Below are 24,329 nucleotides of genomic sequence, written 5' to 3'. Positions count from 1 at the left end.
GCAGGGGGGAGATATGATACAGACCTTCAGATACCTGAAAGGTATTCATGATGCACGAAGTTCAAATATTTTCTATTGAAACGGAAACTGTAGAACTAAGAGTCATGAAATTAAACTCCAGGGGATGAAATAACTCAGAACCAACAGGAAATATTTCTTCATGTAGAGGTGGTGAGGAAAAAAAAAAACAGTAAATGAATAAAAAGGGCAGATCGCTAGAGGTTGGAAAGGAAGACATGGGGGTAACCTGCATGGAGCAGCATTTACCACCCTTAACAGAAGGTGCTGGGGTAAACCAGCGTGGGGCGGCGGTTGTTACCCTTAACAGAAGGGCATGGTGGTAATCTGCATGATGAGGCAGTTACTACCATAAGAAGCTTGCTGGGCAGACTGGATGGGCCATTTGCTCTTTATCTGCTGTCATTAGTATTGTTCATCTGCCATCGCTTACTGGAACCTAGGTCTGGCCACTAGAAGTTGCCATTCAACAAAAGTGAAGATTCCGTCCCCATCAACGGCTGCTAACGGAGATTGCTCCTTTTCTTTGAGCGTGGCCCCAGTCTTTTGAAGATGATGTCTAGATGGCAGGATGATTACTAAGAGGCTTTTCTCCTTTGTACTGAATATCTAACAGAGGTGCATACTGAACGTGTAAGTTTAAGCTCAAAGCAATTTGTTAAGGAAGAATATTGCTATCCGAGACGTGACCCACCCTGAGGCTGTTAGACTGGATTACTCCGTTGTTGGAATGAGACTCGGAGACATCTGGAGAAGAACTTATACCATCTCCTGTGCAGGCAGGCATTGCTCTAACAGTGTCAGGTCATTTGTTTGGTCTGCCAATTTGATTTGGCATATGAGAGGTTTTGTGGGCTTTCAATGTATTTTTGATGCAAGAAATTCTGAATACACTTTCAGTCTCTAGGTCCTCTTCCTTGTGGCTAGGAGCTTGTATTTGGTACAGCTGTTTCTTCACAGAGGGAACAGGAAAGACCAGTTTTAGAAGCCTGCAAACACACCCCACATTTTGAGCAGTGGTGCCTTTTGTAAAACATTTTTGCCTTGTCAGACATTTTATATCTTATGAGCAACTCTAGGAACTTGAGGCTTAATTTCTAGTGAAAAAAACAAAACACCATGACTCCACACTCTTGAATTAGGATTCCTGTGCTGGAGGGTAACACCTCTGTCTCCGTGGGCATTCCAGTGGCCTTGAAAAGCATTGCAGAGGCCCTTATAAGCTTAAAAAAGGCCATCCCCTATTTATTTTTCTCTCCCAAATTACTTTGTGCTTAAGAGGAACAAGGCATGTGTGGTTAGACAACCACAGAGATCAAAGGAGAAGTGAGAGGGTAGAGCAGGACATAGTGATGTCATCTTTATGCAAGGCCCCGAGGCGGCAGCAGCAGAAACTTCAATACAAGAACTTAACGGGAAACAGCTGTTGGTCTCAAAGATTACGTCAAAGCAAAGCAAGGGAGGGAGTGACAAAAACACTTTCAAGTCATTCAAATTGAAAGTATTTATTTCAAGACAACAAGAGCCGCGTTTCACAGCGAATGCTGTATCAAGGGGGGCAACTATTCTAAAGGTGACCTCAAGAAAGGTTGCATCAGACAAATCAACTTCTGAAAGGAGTTGCAACTTCTACTGAGGTCACCTTTAGAGTAGTTGCATTCGCTGCGAAACACAGCCCATGTCGTCTTGGAATAAATATTTGAAATTTGAACAATAGGCTGGTGGCCCTGAAAGTGTTTTTGTTACACCCTCCCTTACTTTGCTTTGACTTTTTGGGTGTCCTATCTCGCTCCCCTTCGCCTTGCTGGATCAAAGATTGCATGCAATACTCAGTCCATGGTCCAGACTGGCTGAATGTGCACTGGAATAGAACAATAGCTTACTGTAGCCAAGATGAACAATTAATCCATTTGGAAAAGTTGCACCAATATTTCTCATCTGAACAGCCAGGAATTACTCCTATAGTTGTCTTAAGTTGGGGACCCCAGTAGATGCTACTATTCTATTATGTTGTTGGCATGAAAGCCTTTTCAGGTAATTTCTGCCCAGGAAGTTAAAAACAGTAGCTAGGGAGAGCAGAGAAGCTTCTGCAATCCACTTTCCCCACATGGTTCCATTCTCCCCTGCCACCAGCCCCTCCCCTCCCCTGCTACTGAAGCCTTTTGCCCCCACTACTGCCTTCTCACCTGCTTCCTGCACCTCCTTCACTGCTTTCGTGATCTCTGCCTTAAGTGCTTCAGTTTCGTCTGCTGTCACTGCTGCTGCCACAGGCACCACTGCAGAGTAAAAGGACACACGTGTGCACAGATTAGCAGTCCGTTTTTCCTTCTTCCCATTTAACTCTAAGCTCAAAGGCATCATGCACAGCTTCCCTCCTTGCGCCGTCTCAGCATTATCATGTCCAACTGTTCTCACCACAACATTCCATGCAAGCCCTCATCAGGGAGCCATCATATATGGCCCTGATCTCTATCCCATCTGGTGCTTTGTCAGGAAGATATTTATTTATTTATTTATTTAAGGTTTTTATATACCGGCATTCGAGATCGCAGTCCCATCATGCTGGTCCACATAAAACAAGGGTGCATCGTGAAACATAAACTAGAACAGTGGTGCGGAAAATGCAGTTACATATAACAGGGTAATTAAAAACTTGGCGGGGAGGAAGAGAAAGATATCATGGCCTCTGTGGTAACAAAGATACCACATTGCACAAGAAAACAAAAAACTTGGGGAGGAAGAGGAAGATATCATGGCCTCTGTGGTAACAAAGATACCACATTGCACAAGAAAACAAAGCAAACTTTATTTTAGGCTCCCCCCAACTGCCCTGATGTCTGGATAACTAATACTAATAAAGAGAACTATACAATCGAAACGAATCACCAGCGTGTAACGACATATCACGGGTGGCCAACTCCAGTCCTCAAGAGCCACAAATAGAAAGATTTACATATAATGGAGGCAGCACATACCAATCTCTCTCATGCATATTCATTGTGGATACCCTGAAAACCAGGCCTGTTTGTGGCTCTTGAGGACTGGAGTTGGCAACCCGTGATATGCCGGCGCCAGCAGAAATTAACGCCTACCTTTGGGTAGGTGCTAATTTCTTAAAGTAAAATGTGCCGCTTGGCTGCACATTTCACTTTCTGAATTGCGCGGGAATGACTAATAGCGCCCGCAACATGCATTTGCATGTTGCGGGCGCTATTAGTCTCGGGGGGGGGGGGGGGGTTGGACGTGCGCTCCACCGGTTAACAGTGTGCTCCACCGGAGCGCACTGTACTGTATCGGCCTGAATGTGCAAATTGTCTTTCCTGTTTGCAATAGGGGAACTGAGGAATAAGGTGCTATAAATAGGTGTCTTGTAGAAGTATCACGATAATAATCAGCCAATGTGTCGTTAAACATTAAGAGAAACAGAGATCCTGTGGGTGGGGGGGGGGGGGGAAATCAGAAACCAAATCAAGAGCTCTCTGTATAGAAGGGCAAACTTTATCAATAGTCACTCTGTAATAAACTTGGGAATTTAATGGAGTCAAGGTTGACGATGCAGTCACAAGTGGCTTCAGTGATGAGTAGAGCTTTTTACTACTTACATATAGGTAAACTTGACTACTGTAGTGTGGTATTTACAGGATTGCTTTAGAAACTAAAGCGATTTCAGTATAGATCAACCTGATTGGTGGGAGGATTAAAAGGAAAAGAGCCAGTGGGCCTATTACCCTAGTTCCCAATTGAAAACCGCATCACATTCAGGATTCTTACATTGGTGTTCAGATGTCTGAATAATATGGCTCCGGCCTACATTTCTGACAGATTGTTGAAATAAGTGCCTGCAAGGACATTGCGTTCCTCACAAAAAGGATTTGCAATATGTTCCAGGTGTGCGGGAAGTGTGCCCAGAATGATTAAAGCTAAGAATGTTTTATTTATTTAAGATATTTATAGGCAGCACAAGTTCTAAGCGGCTTACAACAGATCATATATAGTTACAATAAAACAAACACAAAGAAAAAAACGCAGTCCTGAGAGCTTATTTCTCAGCTAATAACAAAGTCATGAGATCTCATTCACTGTTAAGATATTGTACTGCATGAAGGCACAGTACTCATGGTGTTACATAATGGACCAAATCTTTAAACAAGGTTTGCAAATGCTTCTTAAACTTATTAAAACATGTCTCTTTCCAAAACTCCTCAGGTAGAAATTTCCATAAAGGGCTGGCAACTGCCCATGTCCTTTCACGAAGCTCCGCAAGATGGACTGAGCGCACAGTAGGGACATCAAGGAGGCAATGGCTGGCTGAAAGTAAGTCCCTAGTCAGCCTCTAAAATTCTTAAAAAGGCGCTAATACATAAAGGCTTTGTGTGTATTCTTAGTGATTACGCAAAAAACGTGGAATAGCCTCCCTATGGAACGTAGGCTAATAATTAAGGACTACTTATGCTGGAAAAAAAAATGAAATCGTGACTGTTGTGCGACAGAATCGACATTATGGATTGGGGTGAAAGCCTTTATTATAGTTCTGGGGATTGTGGGTTGAAATTGATTTTCAATTATTCCAATACAAATACATATTGTTTTGTACACTACATTTTATTGATTTATGTTTGTGTGGTATTTAGTTGAAGGTGAGAAATAGAATCGGCATTATGAACTGGCTTTATGGATTTAGGCTGAGGTTTTTATGGTTTTGGGTGACTGCAGATTGAACATTGTACTACAATAACTGAGATGGTTTATACTGTTTTAGGTTATAGTGTATCACATTATGTATTGAGTTATGGTGTAAATACTTCAGGCTGTTGTCAAGAAAACGTGATTCATAGATTGGATGAATAAAATAAAAATACAGCTAATACCATAGCCTCCAGCATAGCTCAGTTTTCTCCTCTACAAGTCAACTCTGAAGCAGCCTCTTCTGTTTGGGAAGAAAATGCAATTTCCTGAAGCATTAACTCCCAGCTATTGCTCTTTAGTCAACATTAAGGGGTAGCACTTATACTGGAGATTAAGAACTACCCCAAGGGCATGCCCTGCTCAAGTGGCAGCCTAGGCCATCAATCCAATCTAAGGCTTCTGTTTGTTGCCATAAATCCCAAATAGGGGTACCTTTGAATTAAACCCAAGAACTCTACTGCACTCTTGCCCCTTGCAGCCTTTTTTTTTCTGCTGCCCCTGCCTTTATGGCCATGTGACTGGTGCAGGATGCACTCTTAGTAGGATCCTCCATCTTCTTCAGTTCTCCAAGGGTCACACATGGCACCATTCTTCCTGTACCCACAGAGTAACACAGGGTCTAAAGCCGCCCTACCCCTTTCAGTCTATACTCACCTGTGAGCTGTGTGACTGCTGTGGCAGCTAGTGCTTCTGTGGCTAATGTGACCATGGCATCTGGAGCCACTGTGACAATGTTGACTTCGTCGTCCTCGTCATCCTCTTCCCCTTGGTCCAGGATCTTCATTCCAGCCTTGCCCTGGTGCACAGTTTTCACATGGGAACGCAGATTGTCTACTCTGTTAAAGCCACGACCACATTTATCGCACAGGAAGGGTTTCTCCCCTGCTTGAAACAGGATGACACTTGTTACCTTTTCAAATTCACAAAACATGTATATATTCCCTATCCCCACAGATCCATATTTATTTATTTATTTATTTTTAATTTTTATATACCGAAGTTCTTGTAGGGACTACAAATCACTCCGGTTTACATAAAACGAAGAACTGCTCAACAGAGAGCTGAGCTTTACATGGAACAGTAGAACATATGGAACAGTATAACTGGTTGACAATTTAACATAGAGCTAAATAAAGAAATAATAGTTTAACTGGTAATAAATAGTAATAAGTAAAGAAATATAGTATATTATATAAGCAGTATAACTATTTAACGTAGCAATAACTAGTAATAACGTAATAATAACTAGTAATAACGTAATAACTAGTAATAACGTAGTAATAACGTAATAATAACGTAGCAATAACTAGTAATAACTAGCAATAACAAGTATAGCTTGTTTCCTGCAGAACTTTTATCCTGCTTGACTCTCTCTCATCCTTAATATACAGTGCCACACTTCCACCAATTTGATCTGCCTTGTCATGTTGATATAATTTGTATCCTAGTATCATAGTGCTCTACTGGTTATCCTCCTTCCACCATACTTTTGAGATGCCTATTATGTCTGTATCGTCATACAATGCCATACATTCTACTTCTTTAATTTTACTATTACATATAAAGACATGATCCCCACCACACATATACAAGGGCTACAGTCCCTTCCAAAATGGTCACCTTTTGTTTCCCCATAGCCTAGAAGTAAATTGCATTAAAACAGTGTTTGTTCCATAAACATACACATCCTACCCCACATTTGCCAACTGAAAAAATATATTCCAGGATTCCTTAGAAAATGAAGTAGAAATAAAAATATGGAAAATTTGGTTACTTTTATCCAGTCTCGAATCTTGAATTTCACCCCTTTGGATAACCTGTCTTGTAAGAGCCATCAGCGAAAACTCAACTTGGCTTCCCTCTGAAAGGGCAACCTGATCTTGAAATCCTTCGACTGAGGGATTCCATCATGAGAGAAGAGCCTTCTACAACAGTTTCACATGAGCACCTGCCACAAAAATACAGATATGGAGTGGACACCATAGATCCTAACCCTGGGAATCTTCATCCACAACAGACGAACCTGAAGTTTCAATCTTCTCTCAATTGTAAGAAACACCTTTCCTTCTCTCATCTCAAAATGATCACCCAGGTATTCCAGTTCCTGTGACAGAATCAGCTTGTTCTTTGCAAGATTGATCACCCAGCCTAGACTTTGCAACCAGAATACCACCTTGTGATCTGAGTGATGACAATATTCCATCGATTTTGCACAGATCAACTAATTGTCCAAGTACAGGTGTACCATGTCTTTCCTAACAGCTGCCGCCATGACCACCACTACCTTGGGAAAACCTACATGGAGCCGTCGCCAGCCCAAAAGGAAGCACTGAAACTGGAACTGTCCCCCCAGTACAGCAAACCTGAGAAATCTTTGATGATCTCTCCAAATACGAATGTGCACATAAGCCTCTGGAAGATCAAATGCTGCCAGAAATTCTCCTCTCTGGACCGCAGCAATTACTGACCAGAGAGTCTCCATGTTAATGGTAATATGTATTTTGATAAACCAAATTTTCATAATTTCAAACCAGTGTACAATAAAAAGTTAAACATACACTGCTGAATTACATTTACATAAACTTGTATCAGCATATATACATAGCAATTATACTTATTACATAAAGCTAAAATACAAATAAAAAATAAAATCATAAAAAATACCACCCTTTCAACATCCCTATAGCAATATCAAAGCCAATAAAGATACCTTTAAAAATCATTAATAAAATTTTTCAAAAATATGGACAAACTAAAATTTAGCCAATTTTCCTAAATGTCATATAGTTTCCTTCTAACTGAATATCCAAAGGCAAATGAATTCCAGATCTGTGGTGCCTGATATTGAAAAGTAGATTGCCTTGTCCTCTCCAAGTAAATATCCTTTGGCGAAGGCAATCATAATAAGCCTTTTTGAAAGTACTTCAAATTATATGGAGTATACAAAATCAGCACACAGGTACATACATAAGAAAACATGTCCCTTCCCCATATACAGATACACAGGAAGACACATTACTCACCCCCTACCTCCCCCACACACACAGAAATATGCAAAAATATGCAAAAAAATATGCAAAAATGCACACTCCTCCATGTACACTCCTCCATGTACACTCCTCCATATACAAACCAATACTTCTTCCTGACATACACACATGCCAGATACCCATGCTCTCCCCTTCCCACTGTCCTCCAGCACACACGGATACATGAAATTTAAGCTCCCCACCTTATACTCTATTAAAAAAAAATATATATATATATATATATAGTGTATTTTGTAAAGGATTGGTAGTAATAGGAATTTTTTCTTGCCCCATGAATTCTTGTCCTATTAACTCTCCCACCAGTCTAAATCTCAGTGTATGCCATCTAACTGCAGTCTAAGACAAAAAAAGACCCAAACTCTTGGGATGTGTTGCCAACCACTCCATGGGATGATATCTCTTGCTGCTCCAGTTAAGAATACTTCCCCAGCCTTATAAAACTGAAAAATACTACTAGGAGACTCAGATACAGCCACTTACAATCCTTGAAACGTAAGTCTCCTCTGAAGCAAACACAGTGCAAAGGGAGCGGGAATTGGAGGTGGGCCGACCAAAGGCCACAAGCCTTGCAGGCCGCCATGCGCATTTTTGGCACCATTCTCACACAGCCGCCAAAAACTCGTGAAGGAACAGAGATGCCAGCGCGTGCCACCAAACATACAGGCCGCACATGTGGTCGGAGTCAGCCCTCACATGCAGCCGAGTCGTGCTGCCGAACAGACAAGCCCCCCCAGCTGCCAGGATCCCCAGGCACAGAAAATAGCAACAGGCTTATCCCTCCCTACTTGCACCCAGCGCCGACGGTCCCCGCTGCTGAAAGCTCCCTGCCGGACAGCCTGCAAACAAACTCCTGGTCTCCTGTTTCTCTTTTACTTTGGAGGTTTGTTTTTTTTTTTTAACTTAAAAGCACAAAAAGACAGGATTACTTCTCTTTGTGGGGACAACGGCAAGTAGGAGGAGGCTTCAGAGGCCCTGAGAGAGCCAGTCCCCTGGCTATCAGGGCCTCCGGCACCAAAGGACTACAAACAGGCAGGGTTTGTTAATCCCCCAGCTCTTCCTGAGGGATGGTCTAACACCTCAGGGAGTGACAAGACTAATCCGAAATTCTTTTTAGTTTAAAAAAAAAAAAAAAAAAAAAGTCAGACTGCAGGTTTGTACCTCTACCATCTGCTGGAGACAGAGAAATACTGAGGGAGTGTAGGTGGCGTTCTCTCTTAAGTCGCAGTGCCTCAAAGTGTTGTTCTCTGCCTCCATCTGCTGGTAGGGATGCATAACCCACTTGTCTGGACTGATCTGGGTATGAACAGGAATGCAGAATTTGTATTCATATCAATGCACAACATTTTCAAAAAGTTACTTGTATGTGAGTGGCAGGCAGGAAGGGTACAAGACTGAAGATTCACCTAGAGCACCTAATACTTCATCAGCCCTGCAACTAGTTCTTAGAATGCTAGCAACAGTCCCACTCAGATGCAAAATGTCTGTGGATAAGAAGCCATGCTAATTAGCCCATGAAGCTATAATCACAATCCAGAGCGCCACAAAACAGTTTCAGGCCTCATACAAACACTGAATCACTAATGTCACTGAACCCGAGAAATCAAACGTAGAGAAGCACAACTCACTGCTGACCAGGTCAACAAGCAACTGAGGCAAAAGCAAGAGACCTCAGTCATGTGGAGTGGTCAGCAAAATACTACAAGACTTCAGATATCTACTGGGTCAGCCTGAATACTCTTTAGTTGACATAAAATTAAGAGATTTAAAAAGCACCTTTTATCCAAACGTGAACTTAATGTGCTTCACAATCACAAAACGTCAGCCAACACATTTCCATCTCTGGAGTGAATGGCCCGACAAGCTCCAAAGGAGAAAGGAATATTGCCCTGGGTTAGAAACTGGTTGAGTGTGAAGTGATAAAGGACAGTGGTAAATTCTGAGGAAGGAGGGGGGCAGGCGTTACTAGTGGGATGCCTCGGGGGATCGCTTCCTGGACCAGTTCTTTTCAACGTTTTCATAAGCGACGTTGCAGAAGGATCACCAGGAAAGGTTTGTCTTTTTGCAGATGATACCAAATCTGCAACAGGGTAAACAGGTGTGGAAAATATGAAGCGGGATCTAACAAAGCTTGAGGATGGTCTAAGGACTGGCAGCTAAGATTTAATGCTAAAAAATGCAGAGTAATGCATTTAGGCTGTAAAAACCCAAGGGAAAGCTCCAGTATTGGAGGCAAAATTCTTAAGCACAGAAGAAGAGCAGGATCTGGAGGAGATTGTATCTGATGATGGCCAAACAGGTGGATAAAGCGACAGCAAAAGCCATAAAGATGCTGGGCTGCATAGGGAGAGGAATGGTTAGCAAAAAGGGAGTGAAATTGACCCTGTATAGGTCCCTGGTGACCTTCAAAAGTATAAACAGAATGGAGTCAGTCCAGAGGGTGGCAACTAAAATTGTCAGTAGTCTTTGTTCTATAGCATATGGTGACAGACTTAAAGATCTAAATATGTGTATCCTAGAGGAAGGGCAGGATAGGGGAGATATGGTAAAGACATTTAAATACCTGAATTTCCATAGAAAGGAAGCTCTAGAATGAGGGACTATGTGATGAGGGTGAAATGGGGTAGATTCCCACTCCCAGTAGAGATGGTGGAGACAAGAACAGTATCTGAATTCAAGAAAGCATGGGATAAGGACAGGGAATCTCTGAGGGAGTGATGACAACTGTAAATCTAAATTAGTTGGGAGGATGGGTCTTATTCTGCCTTCATATTTCTATCAGCTCGATCCAGTAAAGTGTGCTCCGTCGGAGCGCACTGTCACCCTGCTCTGGACGCGTGTTTTCCCTTACCCCTTATTCAGTAAGGGGAGGAAAACACGCGGCCCGCCCGCGGCACCTAATAGCGCCCTCAACATGCAAATGCATGTTGATGGCCCTATTAGGTATTCCCGAGCGATCCAGTAAGTAAAATGTGCAGCCAAGCCGCACATTTTACTCTAAGAAATTAGCGCCGCCCAAAGGTCGGTGCTAATTTCTTCCGGCGCCAGGGAAGTGCACAGAAAAACAGTAAAAACTGCTTTTCTGTGCACCCTCCGACTTAATATCATAGCGATATTAAGTCGGAGGTCCCCAAAAGTAAAAAAAAGTAAAAAAAAAAATAAAAAAAAATTTTGAATTCGGCCCGCGGCTGTCGGGCCGAAAACCGGACGCTCAATTTTGCCGGCGTCCGGTTTCCGAGCCCGTGGCTGTCAGCGGGCTCAAGAACCGACGCCGGCAAAATTGAGCATCGGCTGTCAAACCCGCTGACAGCCGCCGCTCCAGGCCAAAAGGAGGCGCTAGGGACGCGCTAGTGTCCCTAGCGCCTCCTTTTCCCCGTTTGCACCGCGTCGCCTCATTTAAATACTGGATAGCGCACACCGGCGAGGGGCCGGTGCGCGCGCCGGGAGAGCGGGCGTTCGTCCGCTCTCCCGCGGACTTTACTGGATCGAGCTGTATGTTAGCTAACTACTACAGGAAGTAAGGGGACTTGCTGAAGGTCACACAAGAATCAATAGAAAGACAGCACTATCATGGTCTGGTGCAATAGTCACTACATCAGATCACTTGCCTATCCAGAAATTCTGCATCTGGTTTTCCTGAGTCTCCTGCCTCCCACTATGGGGAAGAGGCATTGAAAAGTTTTCTGTATATAACAGATTTACATTGGGGAGTTTTAGAAGAAGTGGGTTGGTGTAACTTGTATTGGAATTTGACTCTGACACTGGAATTAAGCAGCACATATGCTGGGAAACTTCATCCACAAGGCACATCTCAGCCAAAAGACAGCACCTTCAGCATAACAGTACCCCCTAATACCATGTTGGGATACTGTTAGTATTGGCTCAGATGGAGCAGGGATCCTCAACACCATGCTAGGAAGGTGGGCGAGTACTGACTAAGAGATAAACCACTAAGGCAATCACTAATAGGACTTCCTGCAATACCATACAATTTCTTGAAGGACTCCCATTCAAGTAGTAATGACCCAGTATTGTCCCTGGTTAGCCCCTGCATAGGTTCTGCACACAAGGTAAGCAAGCATGTAGAATAAAACTTCTTTTCCAATTTCACAGAAATACAATTCTGTTGTGCTGGATATTTAGGGGCAGTATTCAAAACTTTGTACATGGATAGATGTGGGTTTACCCACATTAAAGAGCCCATTTGAAAACTGGATTATTGTCATCCTGTCCCCCTCCCTCCCTCCTGTGAGTAAAATTATGTATGGTGTGAAATAGCATGCATACTTCTATCTGTGTGAAAAAAAGGGTGGAGTTACTGCTATTAATTAATAAGGAATAGTAGCTTGAGATCTGTTTAATGTTTGGGTACTTGCCAGGTACTTGTGACTTGGATTGGCCACTGCTGGGCTTGATGGAACCTGGGTCTGACCCAGTGTAGCAATTATGTTCTTAGTTCAGGGTGGGGAGGTGGTAAAAATGCACGCAGAGATGTCATATTGAAGTCTCCACATGTATTTTACAACCTACTTCAAAGTAAGTGGCAAGAACTTGGATACCAAACTGTTTCCCGCTTACTGCAAATTTTCAAAGGGAAACTCCGCAGCAAGTTTCCCTTTCACAGCTATCTTGCATGACCATGGGATCAATGTTCCTTCCTGTCCTGCAGGCTGTATAAAAATTGCTCTCTTAAAATACCTTTTCAGGAATGAATAAACTGTTTGTGCCCTTCTGCATGTCAGTTGGTCACGTGTTTCCTCCTGGTCCATTACTGGCCTCAGACAAGCTCTCCCATAAGAACTGCCATACTGGGTTAGACCAAGGGCCCATCAAGCCCAGTATCCTGTTTCCATCCATGGCCAGTCTGGATCACAAGTACCTGGCAGGATCCCATATAGTAGATAGATTCCATGTTACTTATGACCAAGGATAAGCAGTAACTTTACCCAATTGTACCTGGTTATTACCGGTTTATGGACTTTTTCTCCAGGAACTTATGCAAAATTTGTTTTGAACCCAACTATGTCAACTGCCTTTACCACATTCTCCAGCATGAAATTCCAGTGCTTTATTGTGCACTGAATGAAAAAAATAAATTTCTCCAACTTGTTTTAAATGTGCTACTTTGTAGCTTCATGGAATGTCCCCTAGTTTTTTGGGGTTTTTTTTGAGTAAACAACTGATTTGTATTTACCTATTCCATTCCAATCATGATTTTATAAGTCTCTGTCATATCTCCCTTCAGCCAACTCTTCTCCAAGCTGAAAAGCCCTAGCATCGGTAGCCTTTCCTCACAGAGTGCGCTCACCTGCTGAAAGTTAATGCAGGAAACCAGCAGTACCTTCTAAATGTTCCTTGGGAAAACAACCAGCACTTTAAGATGAGAACATGCTGCCCTGGGTGAACTAGAGATTTGTCTTTGCAACTCCTTATTGCCTTGAAAACTCCTTGCAGAGACTCACCAGTGTGGATGATGATGTGCTTGGAGAGGTCCCCCACATTCACGAACGCCTTGTTACACACATTACACTTGTGCGGGCGAATGTTGTCGTGGTGGCGGATGTGATTGGCCAGCTGGCTGGACTGGACAAATCTACGGATACAGAAAGGCTTTTCAGCAGTTATACTTTTTGCCTCTTTCTCCTGCAGCTCAGAGTACAGCAGACACACAATCGGGGATGGGGAGGAGGGAAGCAAGGAGTTTGAAAAAGCACAAGCTCTGCTACTCACACCAGCAGATTCACTGCAAATATTCTTTACATTTCAGCTCCAAATCAACCACAATGCCCAAGTGCCACTACAGCACTTCCTGAATATTTATTTATGATAATACCCCTTCCCACCGTGACAGGGATATTGGTGCCTTTCACCTTTGTCCTTTTGTACACATAGATTCAGCATTTGTAAATGTGACATAAGCAGCAGTTTCCGTACTGCATGGGTTGGCGATCTTAGTGCAATTGTGAGGGCACCAATTACCATTATGAAGCAAGAAAGTTGCTTTGCCCTTGGTAGCTGATTTTCTTGCAGAATTATGGATAAGATGTTGAGATGGGCTAGGGGTGGTAACTCTTACTGTACACAGCATGTTGAAAAAGTCTTCATAACCTTGTACATTTTTCGCATTCTGTCTAAAAAAAAAATTCAAATAAACGCATTAAGATAGGAAGTTGTTTCACTGACCCACACAACTTACTCTGCACCTTCATCGTGAAAGAACAATCTAGAAATATTCCAAAGGTAATTCAGAATTTTTAAAAAATGCCTCGATTGCATAAGTCTTCACGACCCTTGTCATAGCAAACCCAAATTAGCTCCAGTTTACATAAACTGCCTTAACAAGGCCCAGGGTAAATAGGATAGAGTCTACCTGTGCCCAATCGCAGTAGCTGAGCTGATTGGAATACTCCTGGATGAAGAATCAAGCCGTTTCTGTTGTATGAAGTGAATTTGCAGCAAAGGTCACAACATGCTGACGAAGGAGCTGCCGAAAGAACTCCAGGATAACATTATTCAAAGGTACATTTTTGGGGCAGAACATAAGAAAATGTCAGCGTGTTTGAATATCCCTTGGGCTACTGTCAGGTTCATAAGTGAAAAGTGGAAACCGTTTGGTACCAAGACACCGCTGCAATCAGGCCATCTCTTCAAAGTCAGTAACCATGGGTTAAAGAAACGGCTACAGGAGGTCACTGTGAGGCCGAGGATTTCTTTAAAAAAACAACAGAGGGCCCTGGCTGAGGCTGGGGAAAATGTTGACTATTCCAAGATTACTCTACAAACATGGCCTACATGGAAGGGTGGCAAGAAGGAAGCCACTGCTGAAGAAAAGTCACATGATCCACATAGAGATCCTGCATGCACGTGGGAGAAGAATTTGTGGTCTGCTGAGACCAAAATAGACCTTTTTGGTCTCCGTGCCGAGTGATGTGTGGCGTAAAACAAAACACAGCAAATCGCCTTAACACCATCCCTACACTAAAGCATGGCGGCGGTGGCAGCATTATGTTGTGGGGATGCTTTGCCTCAGCAGAGATAGGGAAGCTTGTTAAAATCGAGGGAACGATGGATGATGTAAAGTACAGGCAGATCCTGGAGGAAAAACCTGTTCCCATTTGCCTTAGATTTCCAGCAGGATGACGTGGCTCAGCAAGAAAAAACAGAAGAGAATGTCCTTGAGTGGCCCAGTTAAAGCCCAGACCTGAATCCAATAGGAACTTCACCATCCTGCTGTGCAAAGTTGATAAATACTTTTCCTAAATCACTCATGGCTGTTACAGGTAGACATTAAATCTAAATAATTAAATACATTGCTGCAAAAGGGGCCCAGGGGGTGTGAAGACTTATGCAATCAAGACTATCAGTTTTTATTTTTATTCTTAATTTTGGAATACTTCTATAATTGTTCTTTCACATGTTGTGTAGATCAGTGAAACAAATTCCTACTTTAATGCATGATTAGTATTTTTTTTTAGACAGCAGAATGTGCAAGTGTGGGAAGATCTTTGCAAGACAAGCTGTGCTCTCAGTTTAGGAACCAGTGGTCAGAGCACTACACATTATAAAGCACTTGAGAGTTTCACATGCCATGTGAATGTCTCATAAGAACATAAAATGTGCCATGTCAGGTCAGACCACAGGTCCATCAAGCCCAACGTCCGGTGTGCATGGTATATTTACGAAGATGGGTTAAGTAGTTTATCACATGGTAAATGCCTTGGCGTAGTGATAAAATGTGATAGTTAATAGTGCATGTTATTTTACCCCTAGTAACACAGGCTTTGCATGCAATTACATGTAAATAAAATAATGCAACTTGCCTGAAAAATTGCAAGCCACTTTTTAATGAGAGTTAGCTATAGCTCATGTAGCGAACTTTTCCCAGGAACATCGCTATGCATGTTAGCAGTTGGGCAGTTTAAGGGGCCATAGTGATAAATTTTGATACTAACTAAACTGCTTGCAAAAATCATGGCCAACAGCTTAGCTTTAATTTTTCCGGAGATGATTTCAGAGAGCCATGTAGGATTTGTGCGGCAGAGGTTTAAGACTACTAATGTGAAAATTATATTGGCAACTATGGTGATGAGTAAAAGGTGTGGGAGTCCTTCTCAGCCAATCAGCTTTGATACTGAAAAAGCTTTTGACTGGGTAGAGTGGAAATACAGTTTCAGACACTGGAGGGGAACTTCCTCAGAGTGCTTCATTTTCTTTACACAGATCCTAAAGCAGTCATTGTGGCTAAAGACCAAAGGTTAAACATCTTTAATCTTCCTCCTGCACCTACTTCCAAGATGTCCTGCAAGTATTGGCTCACGTAGAGCTTGTAGGAAGCGATGCGGGCAATAAGCATGGCGCCTTGGAACTCCTTCCTCCCAAGAGCATCCAACGCTATGTGGTCCTTCCCCAAGGACGCTTGGCCCTCTTGAGGGCAGATTAGACCATCACCGATTGGTGGGGCAGCTGACGCTTACCGAATCCAGCAGCCTTTTGGATGAAGTAAACCTCATCTGCCTTCTTATTCACCGGAGGCACTGTGAGGGGGTGTTCCCAAATCCTTAGCAGCAACTCTGTAAGGATCTTGTGTACCAGGACCACCCCAGTCTCCTTAGGAGGCTCCACGAACTGAAGAACCTCAAGCATTTTGTGCCTGGCATTTTCTTCAGTTAAAAGCTGGAATGGGATGGCCTCCCCCATCACACCCTAACAAACCCTGCGAAGGTTAAATCCTCAGAAAGGGACTTCCTTTGCTCCTCTGGAGGAGCAGGATCTGATGGGAGACCATTCAAATCTTCAGAGGAGGATTCCATCTGATCATCCCCCCAGGGGTAATAGGGACCCTCATCCTCACTCTATCCCACAGGGGATGGGGCCCTGGGTGCTCGACTGACATCCAGAGGTGCAGGCTCCGATGGAACTTGACGGGGAACTACCAGCCTCGGCATCTCTGCCTACCTTGGCGGAGCTTCCTTGGAGGAGGAACCGGTGGCAACTACCGAATCAGTAAGGGAAGACAATGTCCCGCTGGGCACTGGTTCCACTCTGGGAACAGATGCCAGATGGGTTGGTGTGACGGGATCTAAGCCTTGCAACGCCCATTCCATCACTAGCTGGACTTTACACTCCAGCTCCTCCTCAAATGATGCAGATGCCAACACTAACTGGGAGGAAGGAGGGGTGGCCAGATCTTCCTCGGACCCATGACAAGGATCTGCAACTGGCACCAGGATCGGTGGAGACTGTCGCAGACCCCAAGTGTCGATGGAGGTTAGGCGTTCCTCACCACAGGGTCACTTCGGGAGCATTGCGGCAAAAGCCAGTGCATCCCCAGGCCCATCACCGTGCATCAACAGGGACTGGTGCTAATGCTTCTAGGTCTTCCCATGATGCTTGGCCTGGTCTTTCCCCAGTGCCAAGGTTGAGGACGATGAACCCGATGTCCTCAGCCAGGAGAAGATAGACAATGGTTGGTCTCTGGCACCCCTATCACGGGGGAGCTTGACTTCTTCGATATAAAAAGGTTGTCCATCTTGTCGAGTCAAAGCCTATGTCCCTTCAGAGTCATCTGAATGAACAAGCAGCATCCCCAGACGTCATACGATGCAAACCTCATGAGGATCAGTGATCGACATGGTCCTCAGGCACTGGGTGCATCGGCAGAAAACCAGATGTGGCCATGTCGAGGTGCAGGGAAAAAAAAAAAGCACAGAACGATGGCAGCGGGCATTGATGGAAGACAGGCTTTGAGACCCTGCCACCACGTAGTGGAGGGAGGAACCGACCGCAAAAAACCCTGACTGGGGGCACTACAGGAAGGCACCAAGAGAAACAGCAATGGACCGAAGGAAAAACTAGCAAAAAACCGCAAAAAACAAAGTTTTCCACAAGGCAAAAAGCCAAACTTTTTGGAGCTCAAGCAAACTGCGAGGCTCACTGCTCTGCAGGGGGGGGGAATAAAAAAATGAATGAAGAGGGACCCGAGTGGACACGTGGTATAGGGTATGCTGGTCGTGCTCAGTGTACCTCGTCACAATTTCTAAAAACTTTGACATAAGTTTTCCACATCAGGCTGCAGCTGATAATGTCACCCATGTGTGAGGACTAACATCCTGCTTGTCCTCCGAGATCTTTAAGACATTGTTTAGGAGTAAACTAATTAGTTATGCAAGCTTTCTCAAAGAGCAGAGAAAACAGGTAGATGCCCTTATGGCTAGAATAAAGGAACTACAGGCCAGCACAAGCAGAATTGCTCAGCTGAAACTTACAAATCAAAATAAATAAAAGACTCTTGGAAAGCTGCAGGAGAGATCTGAAAACTTTGGAGGTGACCAATATTGAGCAGGCCCTCAAATATATTAGAGACTCTACGAACATGGGGATAACCTGAGGCATTCCTGGCTCATGCAGTGAAAAAGAAAACTTGCAGATCACATGTTTCTATTAGGAAACAAGCTGACTGCATTGTAGACCCTGGAGAAATTGAAAAACTATTTGTACAATCTTTTTCTGACCTCTATACAGATCATACTCCTAGTCAAGAAGCCACTGTTTGTTTTTTTCTGTAACTCCGTTGGCTTTGCTTGGACCCTCAAAGGGATATGTTATCTGCTCCTGTCTCCTTGGCTGAAATACAAACAGCTATGAATGTACTGGTTGGGTGGAAAATGCCCAGACCTTTGCCTGATATTGCTCCCTTTCTTATACAGACCTATAATGCTGCCGGGCCTCATTGGGGAATAAGGCCAATGCTAATATTTCCTTAATTTATACGTAAGGGCGGGATGCTAAGGAATGTAGCTCATAGAAGCTTATTTCACTTTTGAATTCTGATCTAAAAATCTTGGCCAAAGTGTTGCAGAGCTCTGGCAGGAGTCGTTACTCCCTCTCTTGATTCATAGTGATCACCTGGGCTTTGGGACGGGAACAGCATCTTCACCTAATACAAGATGACTGTTCAATATCATGCACTTGAAAAAGCCTAATGGTGTCTCTGGAATTATTGGTGTTTTTTAGACGCAGAAATGGTCTTTGACTTGCACTCCTAGCCTTTGTTATCTGAAGTACTTAGAAATGCAGGGTTGCTAGCTAGGTTTATATGCTCATCTTTTAATCAATGGCTCAATTTCCTCCTTTATTCCAATAGCTGCAGCTGTAACCGGGGTTGATATAATTAATTTATTAAAACTGAATATTCTCTCTCATCTACCGTCCAGAGTGTCTGATGGATTTCATGGTTCCATGACTATAGTTATACGAAGACACAAACGAGGGAGGATGAAGTTCAGTCACTTATGGTTACCAAAAACGCAGGGAGGTGTTGGGTCTTCTCTCATCTTAAGATCTATTATTGGGCAGCGAGACTGGTATGTCTGAAAGCTTGGTTTAGACGTGTTCAGGCTTTTTAGCTGCCACAGTAGAAGTTTGCAGGCAGACATAGCTAGTTTGGCTATGCTACCCCCTTCCTAACACACAAGTCTCCTGTGAGGCGATGAGTGAGTAGGGAAAGTACTTTTAGCTCCAAGGGTGGGGAAGTTCAGATTTATTATAGCTCATGTAAGATATCTCATTAAGTTCTTGGGTTTTAGTACAGATGGTGAACTTTTATCCCCACTTGCACCTATCTACAAGAACCTGAATATTTTGGGTTGTAGCTTTTCTCCAGTATTTCGGGAATGGAGGGAAAAGGGCTTAATTTGTATTGCTCAGCTCTGGGAGGACGCAGGTTTTCAAACAGTCGCCTCTCTTAATTAAGAGTTCGATTCAGAATTAAATACTCACGCCATTTATTTACAGCTACAGCAAACTGGCTAGCCTGGTCGACCTCTCTGCCCCTTTGCGACCTTTGAATGGGATGGAGGACCTTTTCAGTGACCCAGACACTGCTGCCAAGGGTAACATAGCTATATATTTGGCATATTGATTGGTAAATTTAAGGCAATGTGTGGAATGATGACTTAGGTACAACTCTGGACAATAAAACTTGGAAACAAATCTAGACTGACGCCCACCAAATTTCCTTATGTGCTAGACAGGTGGAACTAGTGATAAAATTGTTACAAAGAACTTATCTTACAGTGATTTTTTTTTATTTTAAATTGTTCCCAGATTCTAGTGCTACTTGTTGCAGGGGATGTGGTAACAGGCACATACATTAATATGTGGTGGATTTACTGGGGATCTGACAGTTTTGATCCCAGGATACACAGGAAATTGCAGATATTTTGATTTTACTCTATATATCTTATGTCACTAACAAGGTTGCTTGGCAGATGAGAGGGATCCCTCATGCCTCGGAAATATAGAGCATCAGTGGCCAGCTTTTGTTGGCTGCCAGATTCACCATTGCTATATCCTGGAAAGCCAAGCCCATGTTGGATTACTGGCATGCTGATTAGAGATGTAGTAGACATTGAACAATTATGATAAACTTTCATTTTTTAAAACCTAAGTATGAACATGAGAGGAATCTACTAAAAATGCTAATGTGCCTAGATAGTTATTTTGTCATTGTTTTTCTGTATTTGTCATTACGCAGATTCTCGAATTGTTTTGTCAGTTCTTGTACTGTTTTGCTGGACTTATTGTTGACTGTACATCACATGGGTTTTTTTATCTTTAAGTGCCAGAAAATTTATAAAGAGTTTTGTTTTTTTATTTTTTAAAAGGTGTCTTTGGATGATTCCTGTGATGGTTTGCTTATTTCTTGGCAGAGATTTAGAGATAACCCTTACATCAAAAAGATTACTAGGTTGCTTTAAGAGAGAGTTAGGCAATTGACAGGTAATATGCATCTGAGAGAGAGATACTTTAAATTTCTAAGTAGAACATATATTACCCCAATCATAGTCCATAAAGCAAAATTAAACTTTGATTTCTGTATCGCAAGGCTCCAGGTTCTTTGTCATTTGTTTTTTTAGTCATGTCCATTAATAACAAATTTCTGGCAGAAAATTGCCAGCTTTCTTGGTCACATTTTAAGAAACTATTTTATGTACTATGGAAGCAGTACTATTTAAAGACGGCACTTGTGTAATTTACTTCTTAACACTACGCAAACAGAAAATTTAGCTAGCTGTATGGATTTTCTACTTGGAATAGTTATATACAGAGCCTGCTTAATGTTAACTGTTTATTGTTTGTTGGTTTGATGTGGGACTCTATAGGTGAAGATCTATGCTTTCTAGTTTAGTGGGGTATCCTTTAGGGAAGGAGAGATGGGGAGAGGGGAGTGTGCATGTATCTTGGTCTTTGGGGGAAAGGTTTACAGAAACATGACAGCAGAAAGACCATTTGGCCCATTTAGTCTGCCCATCCATCCAATGTGTCTAGCCCTTACAATTCCCATCATTCCCTCAGAAATCCCCTGTATTTATCCCATGCTTACTTGAATTTAGAGACCGTTTTTTGCCTCTACCTCCTCCACTGGGAGGCCGTTCCATGCATCTACTACTCTCTCTGTAAAGAAATATTTCCTAAGATTACCCCTTTTCACCCTCATCCCATGACCCCACTGAAAGAGGCTCGCATCCTGTGCATGGAAACCTTTGAGATACTTGGATGTCTCTATCATAGCTCCCCTATCCGTAGCCACCCTCTGGAGCGATTACATCCTGTTTATATCCTTTTGGAGATGCGGTCTCCAGTCGCTGGCCCGGTTCTATGGAACCTCCTTACCAGCGGACATCCAGCTCATATCCAATACCAAAGAATTTAAAATAGCTTTAAAATCCCATTTGAGCACCTTGGCTTCTAACATCACATAATCCTAGATTTCTTGTCCTTCCCTTTACTACTGATATACTTCAGTTTTTAAGGTTGTTCTTATGTCCCCTAATTATGTTTTTATTTATTCAATCTGCTTAGTTTACTTGCTTCGTATATAATCTTTTACTAAATTGACTTACCTTGAATTTATGTGTATGTTTTCAATTGAAAACCGCATAGATCAATTAACCAAACTGTATAAGCGGTACATAAGAATTTTTAAATAAAATAAGTATGCCCAGTGAGGTCTCACCAGAGACCTATTGAGAGGCAGTATCACCTCCCTTTTTCTCCTGACCATTCCTCTCCCAGTGCAGCCCAGCATCTTTCTGGCTTTTACTGTCACTTTGTTCACCTGTTTGGTCACCTTAAGATCATCAGATGTAATCAACCCCAGATCCTGCTCTTCTCCTCCAATCCTGTACCTCTCCCTCGGGTTTTTGCATCCTAAATGTATTTCTCTGCATTTTAACATTAAATGTTACCTGCCAGACTCCAGACCATTCCTTGAGCTTCACTAGATCCCTCATTGTCTACACCTTCCTGGCTGTCTACCCTGTTGCAGATTTTGGTATCATTGGCAAAGAGACAAACCTAATTCCTAATATTCTATTTGTTTTTGGGATGTATATTATTTTTATTTATTTATTTTTTTTGCTACCGCCACACACTAAGCTGAGGATTTCGATGTATTGTCCACAATGATTGAAAGATCCTTTTCCTGGGTGGTGACTTCTAATGTAGAACTAGTGTTGTGTACCTATCGTTGGGATTATTTTTCCCTAGGTGCATCACTTTAAAGTGTCCACATTAAATTTCATCTGCCATTTAGATGCTCAATCACCAAGAAGAACAAGGTCCTTAGGAAGTTTCTCAATCTGCTTGTATTTTAACAAAATTTGAATAATTTTGTTTTATCTGAAAATCTGATCACTTTACTCGTTGCTCCATATTCCAAATCATTTATGTTGATGTTAAACAGCACCAATCCCAGTATATAGTCCTGGAGCATTCCACTAATTACCTCTCTCCACTGAGAAAACTAGTCCAACTACGTTTCCAGCCTTTTAACCAGTTAGCAACCCATGTTAGGGCACTGCTTCCTATTCATGACTTTTTAAATTTCCTGAAGAGTCTTTTACAAGGGACTTTGTCAAATACCTTCTGAAAAGCTATTTATTTATTTTATTTATTTAATTCTTTTATATACCGGCCTTCATGACAGGTCATATCAGGTCGGTTTACATTGAACCTGGGGGTTAACATTCTTTAATGACCAATTAACAAAAAAATGACCAATTAACAAAAAGGTCATTTACAGAAGCAAAAGTTACATTAAACAAGGAGTATCAACATGGGAACTGAAGAAAGAAAGAAGATATAGATAACCAAGTTAAAAAGGGGTAATATCTACTTATATAACGAGGCGGATATATGAATCTGCTTGCCCTTATCTATATCTTTATTCATGTCTTCAAAAAATTGTAATAGATTGGTAAGGCAAGACTTCCCTTTGCTGAATCAGTGTTGGTTCTTCCCCATTAAACCGTATATCCAGTAATTCTCTTTCTGAAGAATACGTCTACTATTTTGCCTGGCACCGATGTCGGGCTCACTAGTCTATAGTTACCCCAATCATCATTAGAGCCCTTATTGAAAAATGGCATTTTACCATTGGCCAGTCTTCAGGCACAGTGTTTAATTTTAATGACAGGTTACAGATTGCTAGTAACAGATAATTTCATATTTGAGTTCTTTTACAACTTTGGGATGAATACCATCAGGGCCTGGTGAATTGTTAATCTTTAGTTTGTCAAGTTGCTCTATAACATCGTGCAGTTTCACAGTTATTTGTTTCAGTTCCTCTGAAGCATCATTTTCAAAGACTATTACCAGCGTAGGTATTTCCCCCAACATCCTCCTCAACCAGGAAAGAAACAAATAACTCATTTAGGGCCAAATCTTAAAAACTTGCATTCATTCTAGGGCAGGGCCAACAGTTATAAGCGTAACTGTTGGCCCCCTTGGTCATCTAGTGGTCCATCTGACTTCCTCACAGGTTTCTTGTTTTTACTGCATTTGAAAACATTTTTATTATTAGCTTTTACATCTATGTTAAATTTCTTCTCAAACTCTTCTTGGCCTGCCTTATTAATATTTTACACCTAACTTGTCAGTACTTATGTTCTTTCCTATTCTCATTTGGATCTGTCTTTCACTTTCTTAAAGATGCCTTTTTTTTATTATTTTAATAGCCTCTTTCACCTCACCATTTAACCATGCTGGCAGTTGTTTGGCCCTCTCTTAATCTTTTATTAATGCATGGAATATATTTTATGTGGGCTTCCAAGGTGGTATTTTCAAACAATCTCCTTGTCACATGCAAACTTAATACTCTCATGTCTCCTCTTAGCCCAAAATGGAGCATATTCAACACACATTACCAATGTAAGAAGAAAAGATGGAGGAGTACGTGAGTCAATTCAGCGTCTTAATTAGCTGAAGACCCCTGGTGCTTTCTGAGAAAGATATGCTGGTGGGAGACATATACATGATAACAAGGATGCCCTCTGGTGGGTTCTATTGCATGGACACCTCACAGCTCTTGCCCAGGAGCTTGGTCCCTGTACCCAAGGAAAGGCTGATGCTGTTTCTTACCGTTTCCCACAGCGTTCACATACATACGGCTTCTCTCCCGTGTGCTGCCGTACATGAGCAATCAGTGAGCTTGCTTGCGTGAAGGCCTTCCCACAGATAAGACACAGGCAGGGCTTCTCCCCTGTAGAGATCAAAAGAGCAGGTCAGATACAGGCA

General features: G+C 42.4%; 1 protein-coding gene and 1 long non-coding RNA gene across 5 annotated transcripts in view; one reads left to right on the top strand and one right to left on the bottom strand.

Moving 5' to 3' along the window:
* Positions 1-24,329, bottom strand: part of ZBTB17 (zinc finger and BTB domain containing 17) — a 79,954-nt gene that overhangs the window by 8,672 nt on the left and 46,953 nt on the right. For 3 of the 4 annotated variants that reach the window (XM_029578216.1, XM_029578219.1, XM_029578217.1), the window contains exons 11-14: positions 24,174-24,294; positions 13,214-13,344; positions 5,359-5,589; positions 2,205-2,294 (exon numbers count right to left, since the gene is read on the bottom strand). In XM_029578216.1, coding sequence (XP_029434076.1) covers positions 2,205-2,294; positions 5,359-5,589; positions 13,214-13,344; positions 24,174-24,294 — 573 coding nt within the window. The remainder of the gene's footprint in view (positions 1-2,204; positions 2,295-5,358; positions 5,590-13,213; positions 13,345-24,173; positions 24,295-24,329) is intronic. The other variant, XM_029578218.1, reaches the window with a different exon arrangement.
* LOC115076600 overlaps positions 1-24,329 on the top strand; it is a 57,346-nt gene that overhangs the window by 6,358 nt on the left and 26,659 nt on the right. Inside the window, exon 2 of the long non-coding RNA XR_003852806.1 lies at positions 4,225-4,332. This is a non-coding gene — a long non-coding RNA (uncharacterized LOC115076600). The remainder of the gene's footprint in view (positions 1-4,224; positions 4,333-24,329) is intronic.

The sequence above is a fragment of the Rhinatrema bivittatum genome, chromosome 15 (genome assembly GCF_901001135.1).
Source record: "Rhinatrema bivittatum chromosome 15, aRhiBiv1.1, whole genome shotgun sequence".
Lineage (NCBI taxonomy): Eukaryota > Metazoa > Chordata > Amphibia > Gymnophiona > Rhinatrematidae > Rhinatrema > Rhinatrema bivittatum.
The sequence above is the reverse complement of the archived record's forward strand: the minus strand, read 5'-3'. Positions and strand labels throughout refer to the sequence as shown.